The sequence below is a fragment of the Giraffa tippelskirchi genome, chromosome 4 (assembly GCF_054371585.1).
Source record: "Giraffa tippelskirchi isolate mGirTip1 chromosome 4, T2T-mGirTip1v1.2.pri, whole genome shotgun sequence".
Lineage (NCBI taxonomy): Eukaryota > Metazoa > Chordata > Mammalia > Artiodactyla > Giraffidae > Giraffa > Giraffa tippelskirchi.
Genome location: NC_137278.1, coordinates 12610332 through 12629576, shown reverse-complemented (window position 1 = coordinate 12629576; position 19245 = coordinate 12610332). Strand labels below are relative to the sequence as shown.

The following is a 19245-nucleotide window of genomic DNA, read 5'->3' as shown; positions in this document are numbered from 1 at the left end:
AAAGGAAACACTGCTACAGACAAAATTTCTTAAATATTCAATATATAGTTTCTGTTTATTGCCATAAGTATGGGAAAACATGGAGAAGGAAATGACAACCCGCTCCAGTATTCTTGCCTGGAAAATTCCATGGATACAGGAGCCTGGCAAGCTACATTCCATGGGGTCGCAAAAGAGTCGAACACATCTTGGCGACTAAACAGCATGGAAAAACAATTATAGAAATGTCATTAAAAATGCATGTTTAAAAATTTATTCTTTTTCCTTTCCCTAAAATTATCTGGTGACTCAGTAGCTCCTTTTTAGCCTGGAACCGTTCCCAACTGTGGGGATTCCTAAGTTAAGATGGCACCATATTAGAGAAGAAACTTTTAAAATTAGTGAGGAAAGAAAGAGAAAGAAATGGTCCAAAGACTAGATTTTCCAACAGTAACATAAGGTGAATACAAGACCAACAGAAGTGAAGTGAAGTCGCTCAGTCATGTCCGACTCTTCACGACCCCATGGACTGGAACCTATCAGGCTCCTCCGTCCATGGGATTTTCCAGGCAAGAGTACTGGAGTGGATTGCCATTTCCTTCTCCAGGGATCTTCCCCACCCAGGGAGCGAACCCGGGTCGCCCGCATTGTAGGCAGACGCTTTTACCGTCTGAGCCACCCAGGAAAAAGACTAACTAATCGTTCTTAAATTCTTAAAGGTATAGAATTACAAAATTTGCATTGCTAAAGACACTGTAGGGGTCTTAAAATGTTTTATAAAGTTATTATTTTATAAATGAAGAAGCTAATGTCTGAAAGACTAAGTGATGTGACCAATGTTCATAGACAAGTAATTAGTATAACCATCCATATTGGAAACCTGAGCTTCTAACTGTGTGTGTACTTGGTGTGTGTGTTTGTGCGTGCGTGTGTGTGTGCGCACACATGCGCTCAATCGCATCCGACTCTTTTGTGACCCCAGGGACTGTGACCCACCAGGTTCTTCTGTCCATGTAATTTTCCAGGCAGGAATACTGGAGTGGGTTGCAATTTCCTACTCCAGGGCATCTTCCCAACCCAGGGAGCAAACCCAAGTCTCTTGCATTGGCAGGCAGATTCTTTACCACTGTGCCGCCTGGGAAGCCTGTAACCTGGGAAACCCATGCGTATGTATACACGGACACACTCGCACATATGTAGTATTTCACTGTACCTCTCAAGATAGAAAATGCTTTCTGTGCTAGAATTCTTGAACTGCTAGATCAGGAGCCACAGGTTACTGAACTATTCCTAAGATGTATGATAACTTGGTTAAGATGGTGACTACTAGATTTGTCTTTTGTAAAAGTAGAATTTTCTTTTTCCATTTAACAAATCATCTTGACTCCATATTTATCTGACTTCCAACAGACAGTATTGCTCTGGTCACTATTACTCAAAGGGGAGTTTCAAGGTGAAGTGCAGGAGTTGTTACGTTTATATAGTTTCTGGGGAAAAAAATTTTAAACGTAAAACGTTATGTCGATCTTTGAACTGTTCTAGAAAGCAATTAACTAATGTTTTAGAGAATAATTTAAGCAAAACAAAAGTAAATTCTTTGACCTATCAAAGCATAATATTTGAAAGTTAAAAATTGTAATTGCAAATTTAGAATGAACATATGTCATCGAGTTTAATATAATTCATTAAGTAATGAGGGAACTAGTAAGATGGTAAAACTGGTTCCAGATATTTGAGGAACTTGAATTTATGTAGTCTTTTCTTAAAAAAAAAAAGAATATTAGAACAAGATTGGTGGGTTAGAAACAAAAGTGTTTAATGTGCTGTAGGTAACCTTTGGGTTATCTTTTCTATTGGACAGAAATTATTTGTGTAGCTATTGGTCACAAACCTACAGGTTAATATGTAATTTCACAGAGTCTGGGTCCTTTAATTAATAGTAAGTAATTAAGTCATATGTTCATCTTGAAAATTAAGTAATCCTTTGTACATGTTAAAACAGTCAGCACATCTGGATCTGTGGGTCAAATCTGGCCTGACAGTGGTTTACATAAAAAATTTTTGAAACACAGTCATACTCACTGTCTGTGGCTGCTCTTGCACCATAATGGTAGAGTTGACCAGAGACTGCTGGCCCACATAGACTAAAATATTTACTGTTTGACCCTTTACAGAAATGTTTACCAACTACATAATCAAACAGTGCTTCAGGATGCTATTGAAAGGACCTGTTGCTGCTATGTTAGCCTTCTAGGATTGGGGTAGTTTTTCTTAAGAATCCAAATAAACATTAAGATGGTAATATCTGCTCTCTGCCTGATATTTCTAATGAACCTCTTATTGCCCTTCCCCTTCTGTATTTTTACTTCATGCATGTATATCTTTCTCTTTGGTGTTGCTGCCTTTCTATTCTAGTTTTCTCTGTATCTTTTCCTACAGTTCTGTCTTTTCCTCCTGCGCTATATTTCACTCTTTTTTCCTCCTCCTCAAACTGACTGTAATATGGAATATTAATGTATTTAAATATTGTACTGGTAAAATTTTATATTCCCTACTCTTAATTTTTTATTTAGGTCAGTTTAAAATGTTATTGTGCTTGCCTCAAGATAAACCCAAAATACAAAACAATTGGAGTTATCAAAAATTTTGTGAACTCCATTAATCTCTTTTCTGTCACTTACCTCTCCTCCCACCCCCCAGCTATAGCTTTCAGTTGAAGAAAAGTTACCTATTCTGTTATCACTAGGCTAAAGGATTTGGTGGTAGGGGCATGGAGATAAGACATTCTTAGTCTTAAACTGTGTGTTTTAGATTATTTCTAAAACATTTTTTATGTACAGTTTTATATAGGAAACCTTGAGCAAAACTTTAAGGTAACTGGGAATCTGCAGAACAGTTAACTTTTTAAGTTAACTTACTAAATATTGGTAGTTGGATGTTTGATGATACAGCCTGAATACAGTAAATAAAATTGCAGAATTAGAGTCCTGTTCAGTAAATATCCTATTTTCTTAAGGGTTTTAAGCCTAGACATATGTTTTTCTGCTTAGAAAAGGTTGCGCTTAGTTTAGATATTCAAAGTAATACCTTTTTATTCTCAGATCTTATGTAAAATCAGAAGTAGTGCTCAATTAAAAAAATTTTTCTTATCACTTGATAAATAACGTGTTTTCCTCTTTAAGATAAAGCAAAAGGAGAGAAAGAACAATGCTGACACTTTATACGAAGTTGTATGCTTGGAAAGTGAATCAGAGAGAGAGAGGAGGAAAACTACAGCCAGTCCCTCAATTCGCCTGCCACAATCAGGATCTCAGAGTTCAATGATACCTTCTCCTCCAGAAGATGATGAAGAGGAAGGTAAATTGTAGGGGAAACTTAATTTCTATTTTGGGTGGTGGACTATACAGATCATTACAGTTTTATCAGGGAAGTGATAAAGTGACATAGTATTTTGAATACTTTTAATAAATATTTATGAGAGTCTATGCAAAGGACTGTGGGAGATAAAAAATGATTACCATAGGACTTTCTTTGAGGTAATTATAGCCAAGTTAGAAAAAATGAGATTTATAATTAGTGCTTTTTTTTTTAAACAGTCTCTGCTAGCCTAGTGAATTAATACAGCACATTTTTAGAGCAAATTGACACAGCTGCTACCTAAATAAATGTTTTCATCTCAACTGATGTATACATTATTGGATTTTCGCACTGGCAAATACTAGGAATCAACCAGTTCTTTTTTTTTCCCCCCTCTCTTTATTTCATGGTTATGTCTGTGAATTTTTCTGTCAATCTGTGTTAAAACATACTATGTCAAAGTGAGAAATGGAGGGAAGGAATACAGGAAAAATGAAAGTTTGGAAGGCGTTTTGTACCAGAGCTTTATTTTTAAGGGCAAAAACAAGCTGATTATGAAAAGTCATATGAGGTATACATCTATGTGAGGTTCACAGGGAGTGTTCTGGAAATTTATAGGAGAAAATTCAGTTTTCATTGTGGAGTATGTGGTGGAGCACCATGACTTGTTTTAGCTGGAACTTTTAAAGTGCAAGGAGAATTCAGAGATAAATGTTCTGGTATGGGTACTTCTGGCTAAAAAAAGTACATTAACAAAAGCATCAGGGTGATAGGAATGTTTGATTGGGGTAGAAGAAATACATGTCCATGATTATATGTACTTTTTCCAAGTTTAGAGCAAGTGCTGACTTCCCAATTCCTGTTGTTCCCCATAACTTCTACTTTTCCTATGACTAATCAACTTAGGATAAGTCTTCCTAATCTCTTTAAAGGAATTATCTCTTGTAAATTTTAATACGTTTTAAAATAGCTGCCATCACCCAAAGGCATTGTGTTATATTGACATTTTCAATGAGTGGAAAATTACTTGAGGCATTTCGAGTACAGGCAACTCTGGAAAATAGTGAAGCAGAGGGACATTATCTCACTGCCCTTGAGCCGTTCTCTTTTCCTTATTCATCTGTGGAGGTCTCACTTATATTCAGTCTGTCTTCTTCCCGAACTCTCTGTGAAAACTGCTGATGATGTTCAAGACATTATAATGTAAATAGGTTTAGTAATAAATATCCTGAATTTCTGAGCCTTTAAAATCAGTACTCTCAGATATACTATCACTAGAAAGAAAGTGAAAGTGAAGTCACTCAGTCATGTCTGACTCTTTGCAACCCCATGGACTGTGGCTTACCAGGCTCCTCTGTCCGTGGGATTTTCCAGGCAAGAATACTGGAGTGGGTTGCCATTTCCTTCTCCAGGAGATCTTCCCCACCCAGGGATCGAACCCGGGTCTCCCACATTGTAGACAGACGCTTTACCGTCCGAGCCACCAGGGAAGGGATGCCAATTCATGATGTAATCATCAAGAGATGTTAAGATCCATACTTTTTTTTTTAAGATCCAAACTTTTTTTTTTTTAACATCCAAACTTTTTAAAGGCAGGTTTAACAAAAACATTTAGAAACAGCACTGATTGAGCTGACATGGAAGCAAGTACTCTTTTACCCAACTAGTACAAATGTCAGTTGGTAAAACCATTTTGGGAGGCAGTTTGTCTTAAGTTTCAGAATCCTTAAAAGCATGCATTTTTTAACCCAGGAAGTTCCCTTCTGGGCATATACCCAATAAAAGCAATGAGATCTGTTCATCCTAATATTATTTGTAGCAAAAAGTTGAAAACTCCCAAAGTGTCCAACAAAGAAGATTAAGTAAATCTTATTTTCCCACTACTTTCATTACACTTTTTTCAATTCTCTCACATTCCTTTATCAGTCTTATAATCCTTAAAGTTGTATTCAGATTTACATTTCCTGATTACTTGAACAAAGTTTGAAATGATTCATCTTGGTCCTTTTTAAAAAGTATTTTTATGCTTCCTATTAATCCATGCCAGTATAGAAAATTTAGAAAGTCATAAAAACATAAGAGGAAAGAAAAAAATCATAGCTCCGTAAGATTTAGTTCTTATTTTAATTTAATGTGCACTTAATATTTTGCTAGATCATTATGTTAAAAAGTGTCAACAAGTTTGGATTGTAAATGTATATCAGAATTTATTCAGATACTCTGATTTTCTATTTTGGAAGCTTATGCGTGCATGCTTTGCGCTTTTAACTGTTATACATGACTGCTGTATATTTTCATGTATGACATTGTTTGCTGTGAAACAGGTAAGAGAACATACCATACTTTTGAGTCCTATCATTTTATAGTCATATGGCTCTTTCTTCAGTTGACATTATGTAGGTGTATATGAAAAGCAAGAGAATAAAGAGTTTCAGCAACATTCCACCTAGGGCCATTTTTACTTTTCTTGTATTTATGACTATATACTAAGAGAGAAGTTATGACATTGTGCTCCCAATGAAATCTTTCAAATTTGACTGTTAGATTTCCAGGTCATTCTTCTGGCTAGCATAACTACCTCTGTTATCCTTTTTTGTGTGTTTTGTTTATTAAAGATAACGATGAGCCTCTCTTGAGTGGATCTGGTGATGTATCCAAAGAATGTGCAGAAAAAATTCTTGAAACATGGGGAGAACTGCTGTCTAAATGGTAAGTTGTGATAGAATAGTTCTCCTTTCCACCTGCAGTTCTTATGTTATGGGTAGGGAATTTTGCCAAACATTTTTCAGTTTTGGAGCCAATAATAAAAACCTAAGTATGAGGTTCACATTGTAGAATCTCTGTTGGTAGAGGTTTATAAGTGTAGTGAAGTTGTGAAGATCTGAAATCAGCTTTCAACGTATCAGAAACCTAGTAAGTTCTCATTGCTGCAGAAATATTTATGCAAACATGGGATCCATGGAGAAAATAAATAAGGAAAGAAGTCATTTATGTTGAAGTGGGTAGGAACTGCCCACTGGTTAAGATAATACACAGTAGTTAAGGCAATACACAGTAATCAGGAAAGTTTAGAAGATACACAATGCATAGAACCATGATAGAGACTGCAGTGGGATTTTTCCCTATCTCTGTTAATATGCCTCAAGTGACAGAGCAGAATGTTATAAACATGGTATATATTTATTGCTCTACCAATTACTGACACTTGTAAAATTCAGGAATTTCTCATCAGCTCAAGAGACAGTTTGATGACAGTATTAAGCAATATCCTATAGACTCTCTAAAAAGAGTACACTACCTTCAGGTAATTTATTAGTGAAATCAGAGACATTCTGGTAAATCAGGTTGGTGAGATGTTTATGTCGTTTCCTTTTCCCACTGTGTAGGATGCCAGTATATGCTGAAAAGAGCTGAACTTGAAAGTGATCTGAATAGTTTTCTGTTTCTGACTTTCTGGTTCTTAGGGTTATCATACCAACTCCCCATGGACCTGTTACTTTGGAGTCTGATTTTTTTCTGAAGTTTTAACTGTCGAAACCTTCACTCTGTTCTTAGTAAAATTGTGTCTCAGCATTAAAAAAAAAAACTTTGTGCCTTAAGGGATGGGACTACAAATGGGCATCATCTGCTTCTAGCACTCTCACAAAGCTTTACGCTTTCGGTAAAACACCCTCCAATTGGGAAATGTCAGATGTGTACAGGAGGAGAATGCAAACCAAAGCATGGTTTGTCTTTACACAAGTGGTTTTAATAAATGACCTCTGCAGAAGCACCCCAGGGGAATAGTTCTCATTTACTTTTTTGTATTCCTTCAGCAATCAGGAGACAAACCTGCTGATGCTCTCATCGCAGTATATTTTCAGTTCAGTGAATTTGGAGTGTTTGGACTGCTGCTGGCAGAAATTTTATCTGTATAAAAAGATTTCTGCTCTAAAATAGAAATGTAATTGAGTCTTGACATGGGTTATATAATGGTGTATGTAAAATTACTTAAATACAGAATTTAGACTCTAAATGCTCTAGATTTTATAAAATGAACCCACCAGCGTTTTATACAATTGCTTGAAATTTGTTTAGTTATCGGACTTTGTTTATCCATTTTGTTATTCTTTTGATGAAATGATATCCTTATCTTACTCCTTCAAATATGTTAACTAACTTTCCATCTGTCTCACCTATCTTCAGGATGTTTGTAACTGTTTTTTGCTGATTTCAGTCATGTCTTTAGAAATAATAATATAGTTTCTCTTCTTCAATTTATTTTGTCGTTATTTTTTCATCATTATTATAAGTGTTTTACGATAGGAATCATCACAGTGTCATGGAATTTTAGAGCCTGGTAGACCTGGTTTCAGGTCCTACCTCTCCTGTTTCTAAGCTGTATGATCTTGGGCAGGTCACTTAACTCTTTAGAATCTGTCTTCATTTGCAAAATACAAGTCTGTAGAACCACCATGCAGGATTATTGTAGATTAAGAATTATAGATGTTGTAATGGTAGTAATCATAGTAAGAAGTAATAGATTTACTCTGTGCCCAGTACTGTGCTAAGTTATGTGCTCTATTTCAACTATAATAGTATCCATTTTTATAGATGAGGAAACTGGCTTAGAGATTAAGTCAACAATTCTAGTTAGTAAACAGCAGGCTCAGAATTTTTAACACAGTCAGGTCTGATTCCAAAACTGGTTTATTTAACTCTACATTAGATTTTAGTGTCAGTATTTATAATAAATATACCTTTGTGCTCTAATTCTCCAAGTTCGTTTTGATGAGAATTTTAGTGGTTAAGAGAACTAATGTCAGTAATAAAATAGTTGGCTGAGTTATTATCAGTGACATAAAATTATTCTGAAAATGATTTTACTAGTATAAATCAAGCTTGTGTTATCAAATAATTCTAGGGTTAGTTTTTTTTTTTTTTTTTAAGAGCCAAATATAAATATTTTAGGCTTTGTGGCCAATAGGCTCTGTTGCACCTACTCACCTCTGCTGTTGCAGTGTGAAAGCAGCCATAGACAATACATAAATAAAAATGGCTTGTGTTTCAGTGAGAGTTGGTTTACAGAAACACTTGGTGAGCCAGATTTGTCCCATAGGCCATAGTGTGCCAATCCTTGGATTAGATAATAGAACTACTTTAGTCCTTTCTACTTCCAGCTCTTCAACTTACATATATATATGTGTGTGTGTGTGTTTATCTTTTTTTTTAATTCCCTAAGCAAAGCCAAAACTATGTTAAACTGTCTGTAGCTCTTGTATTAGGGTGCTAGCTCATCACAGAATTAATAACTTTTAAATGTACTGTCCTTCATTCTGCTGGAGTTCTGGGAGAATTTTGAGAAAAGTCTTAGACCTTTCTGTACAATATTTTGATAGTGGTCATTTTGTACCAGTAAATTGAAGTCACTCAGTCGTGTCCAACTCTTTATGACCCCATGGATGGTAGCCTACCAGGCTCCTCTGTCAATGGAATTTTCCAGGCAAGAGTACTGGAGTGGGTTGCCATTTCCTTCTCCAGGAGATCTTCCCAACCCAGGGATCGAACCCACGTCCCCCGCATTGTAGGCAGACTTTACCGTCTGAGCCACCAGGGAAGTCCTGGTAACTTGTGCTTAAATCTGATAACCACAGAAATTACTCCATGTCAGAATCCTGCTTTATTGACTCAGTAATGGTGGCTCTCAAATCACAAAGCAGCTGTGATGTAACAGATAGAGCATTCATTGAGTTTGAGTCTATCTCAGTCTCTTAATCACCTTCCCTGAACTTCTTTCTCCATCTGTAGAACTGGAGATACTACCACATACCTCAAATGGTTGTTGTGAGGATCTAGTAAAATTAAATGCAAAAGCACTTTGTAAATTAATACCAATACTTCTGAAAATTCTTTTTCAAGATGTTTTATCTCCCCCAGTAAAAGTATTTTAGGGAATTCCCTGGCAGTCCGGTGATTAGGACTTTGGGCTTCCACTGCAGGGGGCAATGGGTTTGATTCCTGGTCTGGGAACTCTTCCCTGGAGAATTCCATGAACAGAAGAGTCCAGCAGGCTGCAGTCCATGAGGTCACAAAGAGTCGGACACGACTGAGTGACTTTCATCATCATCTGAGAAATAAGATCCTGTATGCTGCATGATGCAGCCCCCCACCAAAAAGATGTCTTATTCCCCCCATTTTGCAGATGAAATAAATGAAGCTCCAACACTTTAGTAACTTGTTTTGATAATATAATAGTACAGTAGAAACTTTATCCATCATAGTTATTCAAAAAATTTACTTAAAGCAAAGCACCATAAAAACTGCTGAAAGCATTTATTTTTATATTTATTCTTACTTAGAACAAATGTTTACTCTGAACATAAAAATATACAGTTTACTTATCAATTTTGATGCAGAACCAAGCTCTTATCTTTAGCTATGTGTCCACTAATGAGAATTTTGCTTTGTTTTTCTTGCACAAACTACAACCATAAAGCTACATTTTGCAGTTCTGATTTTTATTTTATATTTTTTTAATTAGACCAATAATTTAGAGATACATAAGAAGCAGTCTGACTTCAGAATTTTTTCTCCACCCAATCTTTTACAGTTACATTGGCTACGTCTAGTTCAGTGGCTTTTTAAATTCTTTATTAATGCTTTTTATTAAGTATATATCGTTTAGTTTAGCTTTCCTAAAAGTAACGTGCTTTTTAAAACTCTGTCTTTTATGCACTTACAGCTTATGGCTTTCTTTTTAGGCATCTCAACTTGAGCGTGAGGCCAAAGCAGTTGTCGTCCTTAGTGAGAAGCGGTGTTCCGGAAGCTCTTCGAGGGGAAGTCTGGCAGCTCCTAGCGGGCTGTCACAACAATGACCACCTGGTAGAAAAATACCGGATCCTCATCACCAAGGTAAGGGGTGGCAATTCTGCTTCAGCACTAGTTCTTTCAGAATTCTGTTATTAAAAGAGTATTGTTTCTCTTCACTTACCAAGAATTTTATGTAATTCCTTTAACTTACATAAGAACAGAACTGTCAGACTCTGGCTCAGAACTATTTCCAGTGTTGGCACGAAGGAGAAGGCATAGGTTTTCTTCCTTCCTTTTCACCTCAGAGGCAAAAGATGGCCTCTGCCCTTTGTGTATAGGTCAGTTGTGCTGTGCTGTGTGTAAAAACTTTCCTTTATTTTAATCCTTTTCATACTTCCAGAAATGTGCTCTTTGTAAGTAAAGGCCTCGTCCTATTTTTTTTTTTTTACAATTGGAAGAACATGGTTCTATCATCTTAAACCATATTCCCTTTCAGTTCATTCCTCTAAATTGAATTCTCAATTTTTATGGTATCCCCTTCTCCAGTTGATGAATTCCTCAAGGTTTTGCAAGTGAAGCAATGCAGCTATTCTTTGTACAAGCATGCAAAAATTTAATTTTCTGCCAGGTCAGGCAGTGGTTTGTGCCTTTTGCACCCATGTTAGTGGTTTTAAGCTTTGCTTTTGTTTTCTAAAATTCTTGAAATCTTCATCTTTAGGAAGCAGTTTCTTTGATGGTATACAGATTTCAAACCTGAGTTATGAATGAACTGCTGAGAACTCTTAATAAAATATGAGAATTTTTCAATGTGACAAAGTAGTAGGACTTCTTTTAAAAATATATTAAAACCTTATGAGAAGTGAATAATACTGCTATAAAACAACTGTTTTTGGTTTTTGTTTTTATTTTTTTTAAAAAAAACCTTGTAGGTAAGGACAGAATTCGAACATGAAGTCAGATCTTTCCTCACCAGAAAAATGATTTTTATTTGCTCAAAATATTTTTCCTCAAGAACTAATGTTCTGATTCCCTTTATTGTATCGATGTAACTGTTTAACCCACTGTATTGAGTGCCTATTACAATCTCAGTGTTGGAGCTATGAAGTCAAACAAAAGCAGTTAACATAAGTCATGTGGTAATATGGAAAAGCACAGTAGAAACCATCAAAAGGAGTGATTAATTCCTCATGGGGGGATAGGAAGAGTTTATCAGGAATATAATCTTTAAAATGGGTTTCAGAAAAGACCTTACCAGGCATGAAAGAATGGCAATGTTGTGCTCGTAGTATCATTGGAAATATGGAAGAACAGGGTATGCAATGTGTGTAACTAAGCAAAGGTACAGCTAGTTCAGTTTTTTCTTTTATTTGCAAGTCCTGTTAGGTAATTTAACATTTTGAAGTCCTTTGAAATGTTTGGCGAAAAATTATTTCTTAAGTATTTTTGGTATGGCTGCTCATACAGATAATTTAAACACATGGAATATTCTATTTTTGTGGTTCCATGAAAATGGTGATACCTGTTTCTCAAATAAGAACCTGGTAGTTAAATGATGTATTAAAAGATCAGCTGTTAACAATATCTGATACATTTGATTAATGTTTTATATATGCTGGTGTCATGCACTTTGTATTTCACATTAAACTTACTGTCATGTGGATGGTTAGAACCTAAAAAGCTTTCTAAATGATGTATAGTAAATTACTGACATGTAATCAGAATATACAAGTTATTTAACCATCATAATATTGGTTGATGCTGTTTTGTTTTATTTTATAGTGTTACATAGCTTAGATATAAGATATATTGGCTATACCTATAAAACTAGGTTTTTCTGTCTTCCTAGAAATAGTTATCACTGTAATTGACATTTTAAAATTTGCTCTGATTTTTTGAGTCGTAAAACTACATATATTTAAATTTATTTCTACAGCAAGCTGTGATTTACATAGGCTAAAATACACAAATTTATAGCTGGATGACATTTTACATATTAATACACTGCTCTGATCACTACCAAAAGGAAGAATATGTCCATCACTCCAAAAAGTTATTTTTGTCCCTCTCTAGTTGTAACCACCCCTACTCCACCCCTGAAGAACCAATACTGTGTTCTGACTTCTCTGTCCTTAGATTAGTTTTGATTGTTCTTGAATTTCATTTAAAAACAATGTTACAGTCGTGTAGCATGTACTTGTTTGTATCTGACTTTTTCTGCTCATCCATTTTGGGAGTGTATCGGTAGTTTGGTTTGTTTTTTTTTAAGATTCTTAAAAAATTCACTTTTGGCTGCCCTGGGTCTTCGTGGCTGCATGCAGGCTTTCTCTAGTTATGGTGAGTAGGGCTACTCTTCTGGTTGCGGTGCTTGGGCTTGTCATTGGAGTGGCTTCTCGTTGTGGAGCATGGGCTATAGAGCACAGGCTCAGTAGTTGTGGCCCACCGGCTTAATTGGTCCGAGACACGTGGGATCTTCCCGGACCAGTAATCAAACCTGTGTCCTCTGCATTGGCAGGCAGATTCTTAACCACTGGACCACCAGGGAAGTCCCAGTAGTTTGTTTTTTATTCGTTTTCATTTTTTTAGTTGCTGCAAATATTCCATTGTATGAATAAATCAAACTTTAAAAAATATATTCTGGTATTACAGATGTTTTATTTCTTGTTTTAGCTTTTATAAAGTTGCTGTGAACATTCTTGCATATAACAGATGCTGTGATCTGAAGGTGTCCTTTAAAATTCATGTTGGAACTTAACCATTATACCAAGGTGATAGTGAAAAAGTAGGGCCTTCGGGAGGTGAGTCGATCATGAGGGCAGAATCCTCATGCTAGGGTTAGCACCCTTATAAAAGAGTCAAGGGAAAGCTCCCTCCTCACCTTCCACCATGTGAGGACACAACTAGAAGTTGGCAGTGTGCCACCCAAAAGGGAGCCTTCACCTGAGCCCAACTGTGTGGCACCCTGATCTTAGACTTCTAGCCTCCAGAATGGTGAGCAATAAAATTCTGCTGTTCATAAGCCATCCATTCTGTGGTATTTTGTTGTAGAAACCCAGACGGACTAAATCAGTGCAATTTTTTATTCAGTCATTCTCCTATTGCTGCTGCTGCTGCTAAGTTGCTTCAGTTGTGTCCGACTCTGTGTGACCCCATTGATGGCAGCCCACCAGGCTCCTCCGTCCCTGGGATTCTCCAGGCAAGAATACTGGAGTGGGTTGCCATTTCCTTCTCCAATGCATGCATGCATGCTAAGACTTTTCAGTCGTGTCTGACTCTGTGCGACCCTATGGAGAGCAGCCCACCAGGCTCCTCTGTCCACGCATTCTCTAGGCAAGAATACAGGAGTGGATTGCCATTTCCTTCTCCACATTCTCCTATTGGTAGGCATTTATCTTGTTTCCAGTTTTCAGTCTCTAAATGATGTTTACTAAACGACCTTACACATGTTCCAAATCTTTGACTTTTATGGAATAGTCTCAGTAGTGTGGTTACTGGATCAGAGGGTAATATGTTTTTTAAACTTGCTATTTAATTTTTGTATTTAATTTACTTATATCCAGCTTGCGTCTCTGAAAGGCTTTGGCAGTTCACAGTTCCACCAGCAATGTAGGAAAGTGGCTATTAACCCATATCCCAGACAGTATTTGATATCACTATAATTTTTGCTGTCAGTGGATGTAAATGATGCCATTATGTCTTTAGTTTGCAGTTCCCTGACTACAAGTAAATTTGAGCAATTTGCTCTTCCATGAATTATCTCTTTGTATTCTTTGTATATTTTTCTATTAATTGTAAGATGTCAATTTGTAAGTACTTTATATGATTATCTATATTCTTTGTAACTTCATTATACTTTTCTAGAATTTTAGATTTATATTGACTTTATAGTTTTATGCCATACAAAGCATTTTCAATTTTTATGTAGGAAATTGCATCTTGGTTGAGGTTTATCCTACCTCGAGATTTTGTAAATGTACTTTCCAGCATTTCCTTGTGAGATTTTTATTGTATGTGTTACATTTGTACATCTTTGATCCATCTGGAATTTATTTTTGTACATGGCATATGATAGCGGTCCAATTTTACTTTTCTCCCAGATGGCTAACCAGTTGTGGTACTTCTATTTTCCTACTGAGTAGAACTACCATCTTTGTTATATCTTAAATTCTCATATATGCTGGGATTGATTTCTAGCTTGTTCAATTTGATGTTTGTGTGTTCCTATACCAGTACTGTTTTGGTTTTGGTTAAAGAGACTTTGAGTTATGTTCTATTATCTGGTAAGGCAAGTCGTTTTCTTCATTGTTTCCCAATACATATTTTTCTTACCTATTTTTGCATATGTAATTTTCCATATAAACTTTAAAGTCATTTTCTCTGGTCTCACCATCATCATATAAGGTTATATAAGGATTTTAGTTTGAATTACATTTAATTTGCATATTAATTTAGGTTACAAGTTACATTGTTATAATATTTTTACATCTGGGAATATAGTATGTCTTTCCATTTGCCCAGATCTTGTGTTTGTTAAGACTTCATAGTTGCTTTCATATGTTTTATTCCTCTTTAGTTAAATTTATTCCTAACAATTATCTTAGAGTGTTCTTGATATACCAAATGAAATATTTTTCTTCTGATTTCCATTTCTAAATAGCTAATTGCTGCAATAGAAAATAGACCTTTTTTTAAATTCTCTGTCCATGTGCTTCTTGATATTTTGATTAGTCCTCCTGTTTATACTAGCATCCTTTGAGATTTTCAGGTATATAATAATAGCAAAAACAGTTTCACTGCTTTTTTTCACTGTTTATGCAGGTTACTAAATTTTCCTGTTTTTATATTTGATAGAAGCATTAAGAGAGTGTTTAATGATGATGGTAATAAGTAGCATCACTATTGAGTTCCTGATTTTAATTAAAATGATCTTAGTTTTTCTGACTTCTGGAAAGCATGCTATTCAGTTGGGTTGCTTTTTTTTTTTTGTAAATACTTTTTATTTGATTTAAGTGATTTTATTCTATCTAGAGTTTGCTTTTTTAAATTAGGAATGTCTACTGAAATATCTACCAGGCTTCCCTGGTGGCTCAGATGGTAAAGGATCTGCCTGCAATGCAGGCGACCCAGGTTCCATCCCAGGGTCGAGAAGATCCCCTGGAGAAGGAAATGGCTACCCACTCCAGTATTCTTGCCTGGAGAATCTCGTGGACACAGGAGCCTGGAAGGCTGCAGTCCCTGGGGTCTCAAAAAGTCGAACAAGACTAAGGGACTAAAACACACACTGAAATTTTATGAAGGAATTTTTCAGCACTTAAATATGATTTTCTTTAATTTGTTGATGAAGTAGATACATTATCAACATATAATAGAATTCTTGATATTGAACTACCTTTGGCTTCATGGAATAAATTTTTGTAGACCAAATACTCCTGGATTCTTTGTTTTCTTTTCCTATTGGTCTTTTTTTTTTTTTTTTTCCCTACTGGTCTTGACAGAGGGTTTCTCAACCGTAGTCTCTAGTTAGAACTTATCAAACACAGGGGGAGGAAACTAGTAAATAATCCACAGAGACTCCTATGGCCTCTCTTACTCCCGGCTGTAAGATTTACAGCTCCTTGGTTCTGAAAAATAAATTGGAGTTGAGAATGAAAGAAAAATAAGGCACTTTCTGGTTTCCAACTTCCAGAATATCCTCTGGTTCTTCTTTCTTTTGGTTATTTTTCACCTTTTATATCAATGACTATTTTGTTTTGCTTAGTACCAGAAATTTACATCAAAAGACTGCCTTAAAGGATTATTTTAATACAAGAATAATGAAATAGCAATCTATTCTGATGTTTCTCTTTCCTTCCATCAGTCAGCTTTGTCTTCTCTGAAGCCTGTTTGCATTGTTTTCTCTAGTTATTTTAGTGGCAAACATCAGTGGTAATAGTGTTTTGCCTTGAATTTCAGGCCTTTATCCAGAACCTAAACTATTAGTAAGCCCAGATAATCAATATTTACATTTCTGATTGTCCAAAGGAAGCCTTTGGACATTTTACCAGTCTGGAAAATTTTAATTTGAATATCTACTTATAATTTCATTATTTTGCAGATTGTTTTAATTAAAAATCTTTCTAGTGGTTTTGATAATAGTTCAGGATTCAATAAGGTTTAATGATGAGAACCTCCTGTTGATACTAAACAAAAAGGGTACAAGTTAGCAAATAAAGCACTGGCCATGAAGTTTGGAAGCCTGAGTACTACTATCAGCTCTGCCACTGGCTTATATGAACTCAAATGAAGTTTTGCACTTGTGACTATTAATTTCCTTTTTCTGTGAAATGAAGTTGCTAAAGTAAATGGTTAAGCTTCTTTTAAGCTTTAACATTCTGGAAAAATGAAATAGCATGTTTGAGACCTTCTCCCAAAATACCCCGTGAGTCTACTGTTTCACAATTAAATACCCTTTCTATCTGATTTTGTAAGAAAATAGATTGTCAGTGGAGTTTTAGAACTTTATTATCTGTTCCCATATAGCAGTTGCAGTAGTAGGTCTGCTGTAGATTTGAATGTTCGTGTCTCCCCAAAGTTCATATATTGAAATCCCTAACACCCTCCACCCCCAACAATGTGATGGTGTTTGGAGGTGGGACCTTTGAGAGGAAATAGATGAAAGAGGTGGAGCCCTCATGAATGAGATTAGTATCCTTATAAAAAAGACCCTAGAAACTCCCTTGCCCCTTCTGCCCTGTGAGGACACAGTGTAAGATATCTGTGGGTTCTCACCAGACACCAAATCTGCCACAACCCTGCCACGACTAAGGTTGGACTGGACTTTCCAGTCTCCATAATGATGAGAAATAAATTTGTTGTTTGCAGGCAAATCAGTCTGTGGTATTTTTGTTACAGCATTCTAATGGTCTAAGAAACTGTTCCTTTAAATTGTTCTGTGTGAAAATAATTTTTAAGTCTCCATATCCCATCTTGGTAAGTTCATGTACCCTCTTGAGTTGTATCTGTCCAGGCAGTTTTCAGGATCTTTTTATATTATGAGACTAAAAATATAATTAGGTTTGGTATGCATCAACCTAATAATTACCAGTGAATTAAGTTGTTGTCATACTAGAATTTTACTTGAAAGGTCTTCCCACCCAGAAACAGAATTGCTTGTTGTATTGTAGGTATTTCTTATTCAGTCAGTCAGAAATACCTTTGAAAGCCTGTTGTGTGCCAGCCTGAGTGTTAAGGTCTTAGGGATATGTCCGTGAATAAAATGTACCTATTCTCTGGTTTGGGGGAATCTACAATCTAAAGTAGACAATTAACTAACCAATTGCAATAAAATTGCATGAGGGTTATAGATAAGAAAGTACATATTGTTGTGCAGCAAGTGACAAGAACTTTTCATCTAAGAGTTCAAAAAGGTCTCTTGTTCATAAATTATTGAGGAAGCGTGATTGTTGGGGTAGGATAGGGGGACTGCATGTCATGTGTGGTGTTAAAAGTTAAAAGCATGTTCTCAAGGATGAGAAAGAGCTTGGCAATTTCATAGTGTGTGAAAGTAGGTGGGTAGGAGCCAGATCTTAGCTTAAATAAGGTATATTTAATACCTCAGGCAATAGGAAGTCATTTAAGCATTTTAAGAGGCAAATCATATATTCAGGTTTGGAATGCAGTATGCAGAGTGATTTAGTGTGTCCATCTAAAGGTAGATTGTCTTGATTCAAATCCTGGTTCTATATATAGGCCATTGACATTGGGCAGTTTAGCATTAAACTTTTGTTTCCTGTGTGTAAAATGGTATAATAATAGTATCTTATTTGTTGAGTTGTTAGTTTTATGTACTTAGTACGTGAAAACACTTAATACAATTCACAGCCCCTGATAAGTATAATCAATCAATCTGATTTTGGTATTGACCATTAGGTGAGGTCCATGTGTAGAGTCCTCTCTTGTGTTGTTGGGAGAGGGTGTTTGCTATGACCAGTGCATTCTCTTGGCAAAACTGTTAGCCTTTGACCTGCTTCGTTTTGTACTCAAAGACCAAATTTGCCTGTTACTCCAGGTAGCTCTTGACTTCCTACTTTTGCATTCCAGTCCCCTATAACGAAGAGGACATCTTTTTTGGGTGTTAGTTCTAGAAGGTCCTGTAGGTCTTTATAGAACCGTTCAACTTCAACTTCTTCAGCATTACTGGTCGGGGCATAGCTTACTATGATATTGAATGGTTTGCCTTGCAAACGAACAGAGATCATTCTGTTCGTTTTTGAGATTGCATCCAAGTACTGCATTTCGGACTCTTTTGTTGACTATGATGGCTACTCCATTTCTTCTAAGGGATTCTTGCCCACAGTAGTATATATAATGGTTATCTGAGTTAAATTCACCCATTCCAGTCCATTTTAGTTCGCTGATTCCTAAAATGTCGATGTTTACCCTTGCCATCTCCTGTTTGACCACTTCCAATTTGCCTTGATTCATGGACCTAACGTTCCAGGTTCCTATGCAGTATTGCTCTTTACAGCATCGGACTTTACTTCCATCACCCGTCACATCCACAACTGGGTGTTGTTTTTGCTTTGGCTCTGTCTCTTCATTCTTTCTGGAGTTACTTCTCCACTGTTCTCCAGTAGCATATTGGGCACCTACCGACTTGGGGGGTGCATCTTTCAGTGTCATACCTTTTTGCCTTTTCATACTGCTCATGGGGTTCTCAAGACAAGAATACTGAAGTGGTCTGCCATTCCCTTCTCCAGTGGACCACGTTTTGTCAGAACTCTCCACCATGACCCATCTGTCTTAGGTAGCCCTACACAGCATGGCTCATAGTTTCATTGAGCTAGACAAGGCTGTGGTCCATGTGATCAGTTTGGTTAGTTTTCTGTGATTGTGGTTTTCATTCTCTCTGCCCTCTGATGGATAAGGATAAGAGGTTTATGGAAGCTTCCTGATGGGAGAGACTGACTGAGGGGGAAACTGGGTCTTGTTCTGATGGGCGGGCCACGTTCAGTAAATCTGTAATCCACAATTTTCTGTTGATGGGTGGGGCTGTGTTCCCTCTCAGTTGCTTGCCGCTGCTGCTGCTAAGTCGCTTCAGTCGTGTCCGACTCTGTGCGACCCCATAGACGGCAGCCCATCAGG

General features: G+C 36.4%; 1 protein-coding gene across 15 annotated transcripts in view; it reads left to right on the top strand.

Moving 5' to 3' along the window:
• The window catches only part of RABGAP1 (RAB GTPase activating protein 1), a 156035-nt gene that overhangs the window by 60553 nt on the left and 76237 nt on the right, over positions 1-19245 (top strand). For all 15 annotated transcript variants that reach the window (XM_081588666.1, XM_081588667.1, XM_081588662.1 and 12 more), the window contains 3 exons: positions 3162-3336; positions 5952-6045; positions 10077-10227. In XM_081588666.1, the coding sequence (XP_081444792.1) occupies positions 3162-3336; positions 5952-6045; positions 10077-10227 (420 nt within the window). The remainder of the gene's footprint in view (positions 1-3161; positions 3337-5951; positions 6046-10076; positions 10228-19245) is intronic.